The sequence below is a fragment of the Eucyclogobius newberryi genome, unplaced genomic scaffold, assembly GCF_026437365.1.
Source record: "Eucyclogobius newberryi isolate DKJ021-1_F unplaced genomic scaffold, fEucNew1.0.hap1 SCAF_18, whole genome shotgun sequence".
NCBI classification, from domain to species: domain Eukaryota; kingdom Metazoa; phylum Chordata; class Actinopteri; order Gobiiformes; family Gobiidae; genus Eucyclogobius; species Eucyclogobius newberryi.
This window is the reverse complement of record NW_027315812.1, coordinates 22,475,390-22,493,555: the sequence shown is the minus strand read 5'-3', so window position 1 is coordinate 22,493,555 and position 18,166 is coordinate 22,475,390. Positions and strand designations below refer to the sequence as shown.

The window sequence follows — 18,166 nt, the reverse complement described above, 5'->3', positions numbered from 1 at the left end:
TTCTGCGATCTGCGTTCTCCTTGGCTCTGAGGCGTTCCCAAATGAAAAGGCCGTCGTGCTGCTCCACCGATGTGGCTGGTCTAAAAGGCTGTGGACTTGAAAAGTTGCAAAAGGTCCTTGCTTGATTTTGCGTGATGCAGCATCAATCACGTTTTTAAAAACGGGCACAGGTTTCTTAGTTCCGGGAGGGAACATTAGCTTCTCTTGGAAAAGTATTTGTCCCATAGCGTAGCATCGCTCACGCTAACTAGGCCCGAGGCCTGCTAACACTTTAGCTTGCATTCCTGTCACCATGGCAACAGGGGGAGGACATCTGCATATCCTACACAAACATCATTTGCAGGAAATGTACAGAATGGCAAATGTGGCATAAACATTTCCAAACACAGTTTTTAAGGCATCAGTTTAACAAACATGGTTTAGATACAGATTTAGGTCACATAGGGAAACATGGAGTCAGTTTAAATGTAAAATATGGCAATTTGTCTTTGAGAAACTTGTCCACCAGTTTGTCCCAAGAAAGAAGAACAAGGAGGTTTGGGTGCAGTTCACCACAGGAGTTGAGTCCTTGGAGCCATTTGAGATAGAGGTGTTTCCCCAGGGGGGAAGTGAGAACAGTGCTGCTGATGTGAATATCACAAGTTGTTTGAATTATGAAAAGATAATGTCTTCTGGGACGCACAGGTACTACAGCAACATACTTATCATGGTTTTGGAGGATATTGTATTTAAAATACATGTACATTTGTTTTCACCATGAATCCTTTATTGACTATAATCTCAAATATAATGAAGAAAGAAAACCAAAGCAGAACACTGCATTGCAGTCAGACATAAATGCCCTTCAAAAGATGTCATATTTATAACACAAAAATGAAGATGGTAAATGAATATTTTAATATAGTTTATCTTTTCCAATCATTGTTGATTCACATTATTCACCTGGACACATATTAATACAGTTGAGAATGATTGTATATCAATTACCCTTTCAGCCCTTTCTGTACGTCACTTATTCACAACACACAGTTTGCAGGGTTGTTACTGTACAATTTGGGTCCAATATCTTGACCAGAGGTACATTGATACTTGTCTCTTGAAAAACCTTGTTCTGCAGAGTCATGGCTAACATTGAGTCAATGCCTAAAGCACATAGAGCTGTGTTATCATTTAGCTCATCAACGCTAACATGAATCAGATCACTCACTATCCTTCTCACACTCTCTTGAGTTGAGAGATTATGGCAAACAGGGGGTTCACTTGCAAAGACATCTTTTAGTTCTGTTTGCACCAATGCAGACAGTCGCTGTCTGAGAAATGCATTTTGGGAAAGGACATGATAATGAAGATTATTAAAATTAAACTTACATATCATTTGTTGTACTCTGTCCATCAACAGGCACATTTTCAGTGTCTCATGAACCTCACAGACATCCATTACCATCAATCCTTTTGTCTTCAAGAACATCTGGAAATGGTCTTTGTTCAGCAAGAGACCGAGATTTAAAGGACCCCAGTTAATGGACTGTCCAACAAGCCCAAGATTTCTCCTATACTGACAGAATGTGTCAAGAAAAGAGTTAGCAGCTGCATAGTTACACTGGGAAGCATTGCCAATGAAAGAGGAAACAGATGAGTAGCAGACAAAGTAGTCTAGCTTGTACTGCAGTGTGGCATAATGGAGATTCAAAGCACCACAGACTTTGGGCCGGAGCACTTTTGAGAAGAGTGATCCATCAAGGTTTTCCATAAGACCGTCATGCAAAACTACAGCACTGTGAAAGACTCCTTTGACTGGGCAAGTTGGGAATCTCTGTTGAATTTTTGAGATGGCTTTGTCCACCTGCAATGACACTGACACATCACATTGAAGATTCAAGACTTTGACATGGAATCTTTTCTGGAGTTCTTCAATTGCTACTTGCATCTTTTCTGAAGGACTACTTCTGGACAAGGTAGTAATGCAGTCTCCTCCATTTTCAGCAATAAACTTCACTGTCTCCCACCCTAAACCAGAGAGGCCACCTGTCACAACATAAACGTTGTGTTTTTTGAAAAGTGTTTTTTGCTTTGGTTGCATAGGAAACAGTGGACAGTCCGGTTGTTCATGGTCTAGAACAACCTGCTTTATTGTATTTGTAGTAAAGTAGGACTCAGCATTTTTATTTCTCTCTTTGGCCTCTGTAGATTGATTGGAGATAGTTTCTCTTTTTAATGGTAGCGATGCCGAGGCAAACCCGAGTGATATCAGCCAATTTGTGATCATTTTGTTTTGTGCTTGAAGTTTGGCTTTTTGAAGGATGTCAAGAACCTCTACTTTATGTACATGGATGTTGTCATGCCTTGCTGCAAATCTGTGCATAGATGACAGGAAGGATTTGGACCCATTGTTGACAAAAACAAAGTGTGTTTCTTCTATAGGTTGGTCAAGACTCCCAATGTGACCGTGGTCAAAAGGTGTTAGAAAGACAACTGCATGGCTCCTCTCTAAACGCTCTGCAGTGCAAAAAGAGTCTGACGAAACACTCCACCCTGAGCGGTTTGCTGTCAGTGCTAAGACTTTCATCATGATCGAAGCTGGGTTTGATGAGATTATCGCTAACTTTCTGCATTGCATCTTCACATTAGCCAACTGTCTTTGCAAGATCTCCCATGCTAACACAAACAATGATACGCATGGTGTTTCCTTCAGATATGAAAGTACACTTGTGTTAAAACAAGCTGTTTCTGGGATTCTAGCCTTTGAAGTACATGCTACCGGATAGCATGTGGCAATGTGATCTCCAACTTCAAGATTTCTGACATTCTTTCCAACTGCAGTGACGACACCGCTGAAATCTAAAGCCAGAAGCATGTGGTTCTGTGTAACATGTTTATTCCAATATAAGGTATCACCAAATTTGAATTGTGAAGTGCTTACAGGGAAGTAATCAGCAGAGTGAATGCAAATATCTGTTAGTTCCACCTCAACAAATCCTAAATCCAGATCAAGACTTTCATCGTTGTCACTTGGATAGGCAGACAGGTTGGTCATTTTGTAAGGATCACTGGTCCAAAGAGAGAAGTCCTTTAAGTGCACAGAGTGGATATTATTTGAATAGGTGCACATGTCTGTTACAGGTGTACGAACTATTCTCGTAGTTTGAATCTGACCATTTTTTATGATGACTTCTTGTTGAGGGCAGGTGTTCAGGACATAAACCAGAGCTTCAATGTCATCACTAGTTACAGATGCAAGATCAATCAGCTGAAACTTGAGCCTTGGCATCTCTGCAGCGCATGCCCTGGTCAATCCATGAAAAACAAAACCAGGACTAATATTATTCACTGTTGTTTCCGTAGATCTGTAAGTTACAACACGTACAGTAGAGGAACACTCGCCATCTTTCAATGCTAAAACAATCTGTTGAAACTGCATACAGCAATTGACCAATACTTCTAATGTCTTCTCTGACGTCATGTGACTGAGGTCGTCAACAGCCCACATAAAGATCACATTGTTTGAAATGCAGTTTGAAGTCAAAACTAGATCTCTTATCCTTTTTGCTGTCCACTGTGGTCCTTGCTCCACAGAAATAGATTCAGTGTCCAGAAACGGTCTGAGTGCTTTAGCAAAACCAAGTCTATCTTCAAAAAGGATGCATTTGATCTTGCTTATTGAAGACTGTTCTGAGGTGATGGACAACATTTCATTGTGGAAAAACAATGACTGTTTAACAATAGAAGAGGGATTCATAAATGAGATTTTCACTCCTTTAAGTTCAACTAGAACTTTGCCTTTTGTGTTGGCAAAACATCCACATACCTCCAAGAGGTCCAGGTTGATTTTAGATGCTCTTAGATATAGAAGCATTTGCTTTTGTAGAGGTCCTGCTATTACAATACTATCAATAGCTGTTGGGAACCCTTGCTTAGCTGTTAACTCTTGCATAGCTACAACTGCTGTCATTTGCAGAAAATAGTCAAGTAGTACAGGATGAATTAAGTACTCATGAAAGTCTTTCAAAAGTTCCCCAGGGACCTCCACTGGGGCCATTGCCTCTTTGTACTCATCTCCATAGTAAAAGTGATGGTGCAGAGTGAAAATGTCGCCATACTCAAAACCTGCTTGACCAAGGACTGAATACATTTTGTTGCTATTGATTTTAGATGTGCATCTTTGTGAGATTGTGTCAAGACAAATGCACGGTTCTTCTATCAATGGATCTCCATCTGACCACTTGTAGATACCAGATGCATGTATTGAAGCTGAAGAATCAATTTTGAATGTCCCCTGCTTTCCTGATGGATCAAGCTTCACTTTTAACTGAAGATTTTCTGAATTAAGTGAGCACAAACTTTGAAACTCAATGCCAAGTGTGAGTGTGGATATTGGCATTTTGGGTTTAGAACTTGCCATAATCGATGCATAAGCCAGCTCAACATGGAACGCACCAGGAACAATTGGGACACCATTGTTTTTGTGCTCCCAAATATACGGCGTGTTTTCTACAGAGAGGTTGCACATGTATGCATTTCTATCGTCACTTGGTCTTATAAGTGGATGAGAAGAAACACCCACTAGGTCAAACTTTCTAAGACGTTCAAACCACTCCTCATTACTTGTGGTTTCAAAATGATAAGAAGGAAGTTCTATTGGAATTGTCTCATAGCCCTTGTAAATTTTATGCCAGTTGACATTGACGCCTAATTCAAAAAGCTTTGCAACAGTGGAAAGAATGGTTGTGCTGTCATTCTCTGGCTCCACACTGGACAAAACAATACAGTTTCTTCCTAAAGTCTCCTGAATACTTCTTTGAAGAGCCTTGCGAGGGCTGATCTCAACAAAGACCACAGTTTCCGAAGCAGGACGCTCCTGTGCAACAACTTGCAAAGTTTGCGCAAACAAAACTGGTTGCCTCATATTCTTTGCCCAATAGCTTCCTGTGCAGAAGTTTCCAACTGAATTCCTTTTACCTGTCATTGTGGAAAAAAGTTGGCATTTGTTGTTATTGGCATTTAATGTGTCAATGTTCTTCTCAATTGGATCAAGTATAGGCTCCATTTTAGGACTATGATATGCTGCTGGGACATCCAACAAAAAGAGAAAAACATTTTTATCTGCAAACGTGATGCTTAACTTTTGATGCAAGATGTCTATAGCGTCTCCCTCCCCTGACAAAGTGCAAGACTGGGGGCTGTTGTAAGCAGCTACACAGACACTATCCTTGAATTCCACAATTGCTGTTAAGACATCTTCCACTGCTACATTACCAACAACCAGCATTTTACCACCCGTAACCGTACTCTGGAGATTGCTGCGATGATATATCACTTTGACTGCATCTTCAAGAGACAAGAGGCCAGAACAGTGAGCAGCTGCTACCTCACCAACAGAGTGACCGAGAACTATGTCAGGTTTGATGCCCCATTGCTTTAGAAGTGTCACAATACCTGCCTGAAGTGCAAAAAGAAGTGGCTGCACTACATCTGGTCTAGTGAAATCATCCTTTGCATTATCTCCAGCTAGCTTCTGGCTAATGTCGATGGATTTGTATTTACTGAAAGCTTTCTCGACTTCCCTTATCTTCTCCCTGAAAATTGGTTCATCTCTTAGCAGCTGGCTACACATGCCTCTGTAAGCAACACCATTTCCACAGAACACAAAAACAAGCTGGATGTCTGCTTTGGTTGACTCAACTTTTGTTTTGATTGCAAGTTGTTGCTGCAGGTCAGAAATGGAAGTGGCTAAGAATGCTTTTCTATATTTATGCTTTGAATGACTCCGCCCACAAGCTGAAGTGTATGACAGCTCTTGCAAGTCGATAGCGTTATTGTGACTAAGCTTTTGTTGAAAGTCGTTAATGGATACTTGAAGCAATTTCTCTGTTGCAGCAGAAATGACAAAAACTTTCGGACAACATTTTGGTATCTGTGTTGGAATAGACCTGTGTTTGTACTCCTTCACAATCGCATGTGCATTTGTACCTCCAAACCCAAAGCTATTGATCCCAGCAACTCTTTCTGAAGACCCGTTCTTCTCCCATCGTTCAACTCCAGTCATAATATTCAGTTTCAGAGTTTTGGTATCTATGCTAGCATTTTCATTGGAAAAAAACAAAGAGGGTACAAATGTTTCATGCCTCATCATTAGAAGTACCTTGATAAGTCCGGCAACTCCTGCTGCAGATTCAGTGTGTCCAATGTTCCCCTTTACCGACCCCAACTTTAGCATCTCTGTAGCAGGTTTAGCTGTAGCGATGACATTTGCGATGCTACAAGCCTCGGTGGTGTCTCCTACGGCTGTTCCGGTCCCATGTGCTTCGATGTACTGAACATTTGCCACGTCCTCTTCTGAGTAGAGTTGACGAAGTAGCTGCTCTTGTTGCAACATTGAAGGTTTGGTGATGGGGCTAACATGGCGGCCATCTTGGTTGACGGCCGTCTTGCTTATGATGCCCCATATTTTGTTACAATCCTGTATAGCCTTCAAAAGTAAAGTAACATTAGTTTACATTAGCATACATGCATGAACAAAATGTGGCGTTGATAACGCTTACATTTTTCAGGGGCTTGAGTAGAACAACCCCACAGCCTTCACCTCTGCCGTATCCATCTGCTTTGGTGGAAAAAGGTTTGCTGATTCCTTCCGGTGAGATCATTTTAGCTTTACTAAGTGCAACAAACACTCTTGGCTCTATGATACAGCTAACTCCTCCACAGACAGCCATCTCACAGTCCCCTAAGAAAAAATACACACAATTTCAAATGAAACAGTAACTTGTGTAAAAATCAAACATAATTTCAAATTAATTGTAAGCTACCTTGTCTCAAAGACTGACAGGCCAAGTGCAAAGCCACCAAAGATGAAGAACAGGCACTGTCAATGGCAAAGGAAGGCCCGGTTAGGTTGAAGGTGAATGAAACTCTGTTGGCAGAGATGCTCATGGCAGTTCCGGTGGCATTGTAGTGGTTTATAGTTGAAGACTTGTCACTTTTCAGAGTCTCGTAGTCTCGATTCATAAGACCTGTGATTAGAGGTGGGCACATTATCGAAATATTGATTATAATGCGAATGTTTTTGAAGATATGCCACAGTTGAGTATCAAGTATATATTTTATTAAAACTAAATATATAATAATAATAATAATAATAATAATAATAATAATAATAGAGCAAAAAGAGCTGATTTAAATTGAAAATGGAAAAAAAAACATTGATACTTAAACCTCAATTTTTAAAGACATATTGTAACACTGTAACTTGTGTCAAATAGACAAAACAAAGCAGTTCAACAATTTAATATCATAAAAATAAATTAAATGTTTATTTTTTATTTTCCTTCTGCAGAAAAAAGTTTTATAGTATGTCCATGTTACCTATTATGACACCAGTTCGGCTTCCACTTATGCTCTCCATTGATATCCCAGCATCCTCCAAGGCTCTGTAGGTGCAGTGAAGTAGAAGTTTTTGCTGAGGGTCCATGAAGTTAGCCTCTGCCTCGGTGATGCCAAAAAACTTGTGGTCAAACTCATTAAATCTAGGAGAGAAAAGTCAATATAATCCATTTTATGAGAATGGGTGAAAACATAATTATTAAATTAAACGTATTTCAAAATGAATTCATAGCGTAGGGCAATTTCCTGGACCAAAAGCTTGTAATTCTATTTGAGTAAAAGACCTATTATTAAGTACTACTTTACGCACCTCTGATAGTGACATTAAATGTAGTAAAGTATAGAGATATATGAACCTGATAATCATAGATAAAATGGTAACAATCCAAAATGCAGAGCCATAATGAGTACTTTCATGTACAAATACTCCTGTCCTCCTTTAGCTAAATAATAAAAAAAAAAAGGTTTCCCGTCATAGAGGTTGTTCTTACCCGTTGATAAAAGCAGCCTTCTTTGTCTGTGTTTTCCCTGGTTTGCCATCGTCAGGATCATACCAAAGAGCAGAGTCGAACCTTTCAGCTGGGATATCACTTGCACAGTTCCTTCCTTCCAAAAGGACTCTCCAAAAGTTGTCCACCCCTTCACCTAAACAATAACAAGCAAGCAACAGTTAGAATAATGATAAGACCAATACAAATACAAATAATCTTACCACCAGGAAAGTTGCATCCAACTCCAACCACAGCAATCAAATCCTCAGACTTCATTATTCCAAACCTTTAGTCCATACAGTTCATCCTTACTGCCGCCTTGATTGTGAACTACTCTTTCTGTCGACCTGCCAGCCCTTATAAGCCTTCAGTCAAGTGCTCTGCACAATAAGTCTATTGACAGTAGAAACATTAGCTTGTTCCACTTACTTGAACATGTAAATAGGGCTGCTAATTATATGGTTAAAATGACTGTTATTATTCTTGTTTGATAAAAAAACAAGGCCGCAATACAGGGTTTGAGTAACCTTTATTTGAGCTCCCAAAGATCCTCACATAAAAACAAGGACAGAGCCAAATCACACATAATATATACATACTTGCACACATGTGTTAGTCCATCATAGGATGTGGTTTTAAAAGTCTGAACCTCCGTGTAAATTAATAAAATAATGACACTGATGGGCACTTAAATATAAATAAGAAGCTAGAATCACATCCAATATGACATATACCATGCTAATGTTTAATGGAACATTCAGCTTGAGGTATTTAAGGTCTGGATGCTGAGCTAAGTCTAGAAAGCAAGTTCAAAGATCAAATATAATTGAATGTATTGTATGTCTATATTTCAGATGACAGCATTTACCCAATAACCTTTATAGTAAAATAACTTAGCTTAAAATTTACCTGAATTCTGAATAAAATTCAGATTCTATTGTCCATTTGAGTAACATTAAAACCATGTATACATGTAAAGAAAAATGTATATTTGGTGATGAAAGAAAAATACACAAATTAAATACAAGGCCTCACAAAGGCCTGTGCATATTTGCACAGCAGAATATATTTATATATGTACACACTATACAATATTCTAGTAAATTAAGGTGATGCATTCAGATGTCCAGGGATTTGCCCTCCAATACCAGCTGGATCTCTTTAGCATCCAGTGTTTCATGTCTGAGCAGAGCGTCTGCCAGCGTTTTGTGCTCCTGACTGTAGGTCTTCAGGATGTGCTTAGCTCGGTCATAGGAATCCTGGGACAAGACAAATATTGTTAAACCTTATGACGTGACCACAACTGAAAACTAATAACCATTTAAATAGTTTACCTTCAGCAAAATTCGAACTTCCTTTTCAATGGCGGCTTGAGTCTCAGGGCTATGCTTGGTAACATCTCCATAGGTCATGACCCCAAGCTGTAGTTGTACAGAAATATACATTCTTATTATTTTCTTTAGATCACAAATAAACAAATACTATTAAAAGGGAACTTTTTACTTGAATTGTAAAGTGTGAGTGTTTTAAAGAAGGGAAATGAACCACTTCTACAGCGTATGAAATGCTTTACCTTGTCACTCATCCCAAATCTGGTAACCATCAATTTAGCTATTTTGGTTGCTCCATCGAAGTCACTGGAGGCTCCTAGAGAAAATTAGAACATTCAGTTTAGTTATGCAAACTGTCCTGAATAATTAAAGGGTCCAATACCTTTCCCCATGGTTATTTTTGCCTGAAAAATGTTCCACAGAATGTCATCAACTTAAGCCATCACCATTGAGGCAAGCAGCTGACCACACCAAACAAAGTATTTTTTAGCAATAAAGACGTGTCTAATTGAATAACTGCAAGACAGATACGTTTATATCATACTGTGGAACATTCCTGGCAAAGCAATGACATTTTCATAAAGAGATAAGCAAATGACGGACCCTCCATCAGAAAAATGACACGGTGCACTTTAAATAAACACTTCTTTTTTTTTTTTTTAAATAGACCTTTATTTAACCAGTGTTTTTTAGTGGTAGGGCAAACAGGAGTAGCTGTAGGAAAACCTATGCAGATAAAGGAAGTACACACAACCTCCACACAGAAAGGTCCCACACTAAAGGACCTTCTTACTGTGAAGCGAGAGCGCTAACCGCTGCACTACCACGCCACGGTAGCTGAGATTTTGAATTGAGGTATACAATTCATGCATTAGAACACAAACACTTTTGTCAGTCAAAAGTTATTCTGAGTTAACTTAATATGAGGATGTTGTAGTACTACTTCTGCATGTTAACTTTTGCTATTAAGGGTGGGTTATTTTGAAACTATACTACACTGTTTACTTCTTTGAGAATCTCCATAACAGTCAGGCATTATGTCAATCCAAAATGATTAGGTTTAAATTTCAGCCAAATGTGATATGCCTGTAAAATGTATTGCAAAGTGCAGAAATATCACCAAATTTTTATTTTTTTAATATGAACAATATACTTGATCTTCAAAACAACATTCACAGTATTATATATGCCCACCTCTACTGAACAGTATGTATTATGGTAGTATGGTACCTGTGGTGATGTATTCATTTCCAAAGATGAGCTCCTCTGCAACTCGTCCTCCCATACTGACATCCATCTGAGCCAGGAGCTGGGACCTGGTCTCACTCCAGCGGTCATTCTCAGGAAGTAGTGACACCTACAGGTCACAATGATTCACTTTTATGATCGCATACAAATTATACTGGTAACTGTAATTAACAATAAATGTGCGTACATGTCCAAGAGTAGGCCCCCTGGGCATGATGGTGGCCTTATTGATGGGCATTGCATCTTTTGTGTAGTAGGCCACAATGGCATGGCCAGACTCATGGTACGCTGTGATAGTCTTATTATGTTTGTCTATTTCTACACTTTTCCTCTCAGGACCTAGAGAGAAAATATACAAAAAACTGATCAGAATAAATGTTACAATCCGATTTTCCACCTCTCCAAAGTAACAGTAAGTCTTTTGAGCTAGGACAAGAGCCGTGTGCACTCACCCATGAGGATCTTATCTTTAGCAAACTCCAAATCCTTCATTGTGACCATCTCTTTCCCGTCCACAGCTGCCTTCAGGGCGGCTTGGTTCACCAGGTTCTCCAGCTCTGCCCCCGAGAAACCCACTGTGCCGCGGGCGATAATTTCAGCTTCCAATTCTAAAATCACAAACCCAGCACAGTACAGGACTAACTATGGTGGCATTACTAAATCAACATTCAGTTAATATAGGATTTGTGCTTATTGCTGCCTTTTTTCAGTCAAAATCAAGCAGAAATAGTAGATTTAAAGGAATTATGGGAGGATTTTTGGCACCAAATCTGAGTCTCATTTCCTCATGGCGTGGACAGCCGATAAGTCCTCCCACATATCAATCATCCCTTCTATCCTACTGCTCACTGCAGCCTCGTTCTGGATCCTCCATAGCATAGCAGCACGTTTACCTGGCTGAGCATCTAGCGAGATCCTTAAGAGTACAAGCTGAAGGACGGCAGAGGAAGACTGTGTTCGAGTTGGCTCAAAAGAGACGAAAAATCTGCAGAGACGAGAGATTCCGTGCTTCCGCATGGGGATCAGGGTGCGCATGCACACTTTTCAAAAAGGGACAAACAGTCGCTTGAGTTCTCAAATCGGCGAAAAATCCTCGATTATTCCTTTAATTATCATAGTAATTATAAATAAACGCAATTGGACACAATAGTAAGGCATAAACATCTGAAATAGTTACAGTGTAATGCTCTAAAGCTTAAACCACTGTATAAAAGATAATACAGCCGCAAGAGGCAATGATTGTTACGCTGTAACAAATATGACATGGGTCTTATTGACTTTTATGATTGGCATGCCAAAATACAGTTAGGTGCAAAATTTGATACATTTTGGAAGAACAAAATGTTGTGGTCCCCATTCAAAAGGCATTTTTAATGGAAATTTGAGACAATAAAACATTGGATAACTTTTGATGGCCCACTCCTGAAGATGAGTCCCAGCAAATTTCAGATTCATCGGGCTAACGCCCTAGGAGGAGTTTGTAAAAGTATGACGTGTACGTATGCATGTTCAAAATTCAGAGATTTGGTGATTTTCCCATTGGAATAACATGGGAGGCTTCTGTCATCACTACAGCTATGGCGATGGGTCTCATTAACTTTTTTGATCAGGATGCCAAAATGGAATTTCATGCTAAATTTAATACAATTTCAAAAAACTCAATATTTTACTCCCCTTATAAAAAATAATTTCACTCTGTAGGGGGCGCTATCACACCAAATGAATTTGTTTCACTTGAAGTAGGGTTTGGGCGAAGGGTTTGACAACTGATTCAAATTTGACGCAATTCAGACTTTGTATGCACAAACGGCAAATTTTTTATTTGGGAAATTTCTGAACTTCTAGCAACAGTTTGCGGCTTTGCCGCACAGACACTGTGAAAGATATCAATATAATTTGGATAACTTTTGTGTAATTAAAAAATATCACATTTTGGCTTTTTTGACTGGGATGCCAATATAGAATTTTGGGCAAAAGTAAATTTAAATATCCCTCTGTAGGGGGCGCCATCGCGCCCATTTAGATTTTTTCACAATGAACAGGTCGAAGCTTGAAAGTTTAACAACTGATCAAATTTGGTCCAAATCAGCAGTTTTTAGATCTGCAAAATTTCAAAATGCGTCGTCCAAATTTGCGGAGCACCGTCGGACAGCTGCAACGCCGCATTAGTTGGGGAACATATTCGTGAGCTACTTGCGCTCGTTTAGTGCGCACTATGTGCTTACAATGATAATGTTCAATCTTCCTACTACTAAGTAGTATGCACAGGACGTGCAAGAGTGGAGGAGTGCGTTAGTGAGTGTTTGGAATTTGGCTTTGCGTTCAATTTCGTGTGCACTTTGTTTGCACTTCCGCAGCCGAGCTTCGCACGGCCTTACGGATCTGGTAGGCCTCTAGCCAGGATGTGGTGTTCGGGCCTAATAATAAGGAATCCATTCATAAATAATAATTTGTATTTATTGATAAGGGAAATAAAACATACCAGTATCCACTTTGATCTTGGAGAGGTACCAGTTCAGAATTTCAGTGCGTCCTTTCACATCTGGATGTGGGACAGTGACCTGCATGTCGAACCTTCCCGGTCTCACCAGAGCACTGAAAGGACAGATTTTCTTCATTAATATTTGCACTATACAGGTTTATGTAACTTTGCTTTGGTTCAATTCACTTCAGTTCAGATTATTCTTCTGATAAACTAGAACAAGGCCCAGAGGAAAAAAATAGTACCGTACAAAGGTTACAGTGAGTTGATAAAGCAAACTATTACATTTTTGGTATAAACTACTTCATATAAGACTGTGTAATAATATTTATTTTGTTTGTTTGTTTATATCATTATTAAACTGTAATATACATACTTATCCAATGCTTCAGCAAAGTTAGTCGCCCCAATAACGATGACGCCCTCGTTTGGCTTGAACCTTTGGAAGTTTGGGAGAAAAAGAGAGAATAATTAATAAAAAGCTGTGTAAAATCAATATCCTTAACATAACCCAATTAGCAACATTCTGACGCATTAACAGAGAATAACAAAAGCCTTTCTAAGAGGCTTGTTTACAGTAATAGTGAAAACTGCTGAGAAACCGACCCGTCCATTTCAGCCAACAGCTGGTTGATGGTTTGTCTGGAATAAGGATGCATAGGTGACTCGATCCTCTTCCCGCCAACACTGTCCAGCTCATCAATAAAGATTACGCAGGGAGCGTTAGCTTTTGCTTCTTCTGCAAAAGAGCAAACATGGAACACAAAGTTAAGTTGCTGTACACACTTGGGAATGTAAAAAAACCAACAACAAATAAACGTACTAAAGAGATTCCTGATACGACTAGCTCCCACACCAACAAACATTTCATCAAACTCTGAACCCGAGGCATAATAGAAGGGGACATCGGCTTCTCCAGCAACAGCTCGAGCTAAGAGGGTCTTTCCTGTGCCAGGGGGGCCCACCAGGAGGATACCTTAAATAAACCAATACATTAGCATATGGGATTATTCTGGACTTTAATCACAGGCTCGAAATTGGATTTCTTTTACCTTTTGGAAGTTTTCCGCCCAGAACAGTGAATTTCTGTGGGTTTTTCAGAAAGTCTACAACATCTTGCAATTCATTCTTTGCCTCATCCACTCCTTTGACGTGCTCAAACGTCACATTCTTCACCTGAATGGGGTCAACTGCAGAGTCCAGACCAGAGGTGGTGCGAAACCTCACTGTCAAAACAGAAAGGACACTTTAGGCACAATACAACACATTTATAGCTATGTTCATGTCTATAAAAGTAGAGTTTGTCATCATGCACGCCACAGAAAAGTTCCATGTGTCTGGCATCTGACCCCAGACTGGAGTTATTATTCGCAATTCAAGAAAGAACTCAACCGCCTACTGACATTATGAATGAGAGAAAAGGTGACTGACTTAGTTTTAGTGTTAAGATGAATGGAAAAATAGGAAAGAAGTAAAGGGGAAACAAACCAGCGTCAGAAAAGGAGCCTTTACCCGAGAGAAAAGGGGTTTTGGACAAGCCATAGAGGCCGACGATTAGGAGAACCAACAGGACCAGTCGGGTTCTCCTCAGCGAGTCTGTCAAAACAAACAAAAAAGACAGGATCAACATGAGCATCTCAGGTTTCTCATTACTTTGATGTTACTACTTTGTTACAATATAGGTTATGCAAATAGTAGCATGTTTTTCATACTAGCCTTGCGTTCTTTTTGTGAAGGTCTGAGATCTCACAAATCCCTCAACAAAGCCGGTCTTGAATGCATCTTGCTGGTTGTCTGGAAGGCCTTTTTGTTGTATCAGTTTATCCAGTGATTGTACATCTGGCGTCTTTTCTCTCTGAAGTAGACCCTGTAAACGAGGCAAAGATTTGGATTTGATGTCATTTTCCTGAAGTGTATTGAGAATAAATACCGTAAATTGAGATATGCATCGCGGACCTTCATAAAGGCTGGTGTGTAGGTCTCTGGCTCTGCTGATCCATTATAACCAGACTCCTGCCGTCTAGCTCTGGGCCGGAGTGTCTTAAAGCCCCGATTCTGAATCCACACTGATGTTAAAACAACATAAAATTAATAAAAACATAGAAAAAATATTGTTTGCTAAAAAAAACAAACTACTAGACTTGAGCGTGTCTCACCAGGCAGGAAGTGAAGCTCTGAACAAATATCCTTCATAGGACTGTGATATTGTCTGTGAAATATTGGCTGCCCAAACGCTCCCAATCTTCTATGTGCAAACCCTGTAAGAAAATAGAAAACATAATTGAAGATATTTGTTCTGATCTTAATGTATTTTTGCCATTTTATTCCTACATACATTTTATTTTGCGTGCCCTTATTTTCTTTTAGCACAGTCTAAATTTTTACTATTAATTATTTTGTATTGGACCTTAGAGTTCTTAGTCTGTTCAACGACAATGGCAATAAAACTATTCTGATTCTGAGATTGGTAACTGTAAGGCATAAAGTTAAAAGATATGTAATACTAATAGTGAACTATTGACAATTTGTTCACATTGTGGCAAGAAAACTAATTTAGACACTATGTACACTATGTATCTTCCCCACCTCAAGTCCTCCCCCTGCTGGACCCACTGCAGTTCGCCTACAGAGCCAACAGCTCTGTGGCCCAAGCCATCAACTTGGCACTCCACTTCATCCTGCAGCATCTGGACTCTCCGGGAACCTACGTCAGGATCCTGTTTGTGGACTTCAGCTCTGCATTCAACACCATTCTCCCTGCTCTGCTCCAGGACAAGCTCCCCCAGCTCAACGTGCCTGACTCCACCTGCAGGGGGAGCACTGACTTCCTGACGGAAGTGCTCTTCTCCCTGTACACAAACTGCTGCACCTCCAGCCATGACTCCGTAAAACTGATCAAGTTTGCGGACGACACCACCCTCATCGGGCTCATTTCGGTCTGGGATGAGTCTGTCTACAGGAGGGAGGTGGACCGGCTGGTGTCCAGGTCCAGTGATAACAACATGGAGTTCAACGCTCAGAAAACAGTGGAGATGATCGTGGACTTCAGGAAAGGTAAAGCCCTCCCTCACCATCAGAGACCCCCCCATCAACACTGCCTCCGCTTTCTCGGCGCCACCATCACCAGGACCTAAAGTGGGAGCCCACCATCAGCTCCCTCATTAAGAAGGCCCAGCAGAGGATGTACTTCTTGCAGCAGCTGAGGAAAGCGAAGCTGACAGCGGAGATGATGGTGCAGTTCTACACGGCCATCATCGAGTCCATCCTCACCTCCTCCATCACCGTGTGTTACGCTGGAGCAACAGCCAGGGACAAACAGAGACTACAGCGCCGTCTGGTGAGAAGCTGATTGGCTGCAGACTTTCATCTCTGCAGCCAACAGTTTCTTTCCCTTTGCCGTTGGACTCATGAACACTTCTTAAACACTGCCATTAACCATAATTTAATCACTCACTGCACAGTTCACTTTCTGCACTACATATGTATATCTGTACAACTGTAAATATGTGTACATATTAAGCCCATTTTTATACTTATTTTTTTATCTGATAGCTTCTTATCCCAAAGTAGATTTAAATTGTTCCTCTTTTGACTTAGTCATTCGGTGCAACATAAAACAATGAATAAGACAAGTTCCTATGTTTGTGAATTCTGTTCATTGACAATGGCAATAAACCCTTTCTGATTCTGATTGTGATTTTGACATGAAAAGCAGAAATCTCTATAACAGACCAACGATAACGTAACATAACCACAGTATGAAATAGATAATAATATGCTTGCTATGCATGTTGTATACAACTTACTTTTAATTACAGTCAGATATGCATTACAACTGAAGCTAGGGTGTGAAATATCATCGGCAGTGTTTCTTGATCCTGCTTTCATAGTACACTTTTGGCAGAATGCTTACCATGCTTGTTGTGGAAGAAGCTGTGAGAGGAAGTGTGGCTGGTCCTCCACGGTGAGGACACACAGGAAGGCTCTTGCAGTTCAGGCAGTATCTGCCTGAATCTGCTGACCAGCTCATCCAGCTGACTCACATTTATATCCGTCAGGCCCAGGTCTCTCAAGTTCACATTAGGCTGTGAGGAACAAACAGGGACAAGCTTAATTAAAATGAAGACGTGAAGTCAACTTTGTAAAGGCCTTTGCAAGTAATATTAGTCTTATTGATACAAAAAATGTGTGGCAAGAAAAGTGGTTATAATAGATAGAATAATAATAATAATAATAATAATAAAATAATAATAATAATAATAATAATAATAATAATAAAACATTGACTGTTTAATTACGCTCTAAAACAATCAAACAATCACATTTAATGGGAAACAAATGTTGGACACAATATTATCAATATGAGCATATCACAGAACAAAATAAAACTACTGCAACTACAAACATTTTATGAATAACAAGTTACCTCTCTGGAATATAACTGATTTTCTAGTGTAAAGTCTTTGTGGAGGCTCTGGACTGAGGCTGTGGCCGAACTTTTTAATGAGTGAAGGGCGTTAATGAGGGGCAACACCATCTGAAACACAGGGAATTTTCATACATTACAGTATTACAAATAAGACGTTATATTGTCTGGAATTAGATACAGTTAAAACATATGCAGGATGAACGTTGTTACATGTTAGTCTGACCTTCTTAACAGCTGTTATTACTCTGACAGTTTAATACCCCGCCTGTTACGTAACCTTGGCTACTTACAGTGTATTCACGCCATGACTTAGTTGGCCGGGTCTGTGTTGGGTATATGTTTTAGTATATGGGAAAGTTTAAACGTGTCTATGATTTGCTACAAGAGACGATTTTGAGACGCCGTGACGTAAACTTGTGCGGCTGATTATGGAACAGTCTGAAACTGGAACTTGCCAATGCTAAAGCTAGCTCGTGTTAGCAGCAATGATCGGCACTGGCAACAAAACAACATCAAATAAAGCCGCTTACATTAAACGTAATGGAGAAACATTGTAAACCAACACAAACGGCACACACATTCAAATAAGAAACTAACTGCTACACAAAACATTCACAAAGGTTAAAGCTAACACAGTTAACGTTACCTGCTGGGGTTGAAACGATGTCGACAGTGAAAACATGTTTGTAAAATGATCGATCTAGTTTAAATTGCAGATTAAGGAGGTTCCTCTATTTGACGCCAGTGGCTGGTCCCGGTGCCCTGTTAAATAACTTCTTTGAGTCGCTAGCTAAACACGTAATGTGGA

At 39.8% G+C, this 18,166-nt stretch overlaps 2 protein-coding genes across 3 annotated transcripts; both read right to left on the bottom strand.

Moving 5' to 3' along the window:
* Positions 1–992: 992 nt before the first annotated feature.
* Positions 993–8,144, bottom strand: LOC140364337 (phthioceranic/hydroxyphthioceranic acid synthase-like). The gene is made up of 6 exons (XM_072450434.1): positions 8,090–8,144; positions 7,869–8,022; positions 7,360–7,520; positions 6,804–7,007; positions 6,540–6,721; positions 993–6,466 (listed from the first exon to the last, which is right to left on the bottom strand). Exons 1-6 carry the CDS (start codon positions 8,142–8,144, stop codon positions 1,013–1,015), a joined length of 6,210 nt encoding a protein of 2,069 aa, XP_072306535.1. The 3' UTR covers positions 993–1,012.
* Positions 8,145–8,899: 755 nt separating this feature from the next.
* On the bottom strand, positions 8,900–18,111 carry LOC140364759 (ATP-dependent zinc metalloprotease YME1L1-like). Of its 2 annotated transcripts, none has more exons than XM_072451100.1 (18): positions 18,005–18,111; positions 17,356–17,466; positions 16,843–17,014; positions 15,086–15,187; positions 14,886–14,995; positions 14,646–14,796; positions 14,418–14,525; positions 13,982–14,155; positions 13,753–13,905; positions 13,536–13,668; positions 13,306–13,368; positions 12,930–13,042; positions 10,900–11,055; positions 10,635–10,786; positions 10,430–10,556; positions 9,442–9,515; positions 9,203–9,289; positions 8,900–9,127 (listed from the first exon to the last, which is right to left on the bottom strand). In XM_072451100.1, exons 1-18 carry the CDS (start codon positions 18,038–18,040, stop codon positions 8,987–8,989), a joined length of 2,163 nt encoding a protein of 720 aa, XP_072307201.1. In that variant the 5' UTR covers positions 18,041–18,111; the 3' UTR covers positions 8,900–8,986. The 2 variants fall into 2 exon arrangements, with proteins under 2 accessions (XP_072307201.1, XP_072307202.1); XM_072451101.1 differs by having other exon boundaries at positions 14,442–14,525.
* Between the last annotated feature and the right edge of the window lie 55 nt (positions 18,112–18,166).

Excerpts from the sequence above, each read along its gene's own strand:
- LOC140364337 (XM_072450434.1), bottom strand. The coding sequence starts at position 8,144 with ATGAAGTCTGAGGATTTGATTGCTGTGGTTGGAGTTGGATGCAACTTT. Across the intron at positions 8,023-8,089 it reads TGGATGCAACTTTCCTGGTG|GTGAAGGGGTGGACAACTTT; the intron begins GTAAGATTATTT and ends GTTATTGTTTAG. Across the intron at positions 6,467-6,539 it reads TACTCAAGCCCCTGAAAAAT|GCTATACAGGATTGTAACAA; the intron begins GTAAGCGTTATC and ends TTACTTTTGAAG.
- LOC140364759 (XM_072451100.1), bottom strand. The coding sequence starts at position 18,040 with ATGTTTTCACTGTCGACATCGTTTCAACCCCAGCAG. Across the intron at positions 13,906-13,981 it reads GGGCGGAAAACTTCCAAAAG|GTATCCTCCTGGTGGGCCCC; the intron begins GTAAAAGAAATC and ends GGTTTATTTAAG. Across the intron at positions 9,128-9,202 it reads AAGTTCGAATTTTGCTGAAG|GATTCCTATGACCGAGCTAA; the intron begins GTAAACTATTTA and ends GTCTTGTCCCAG.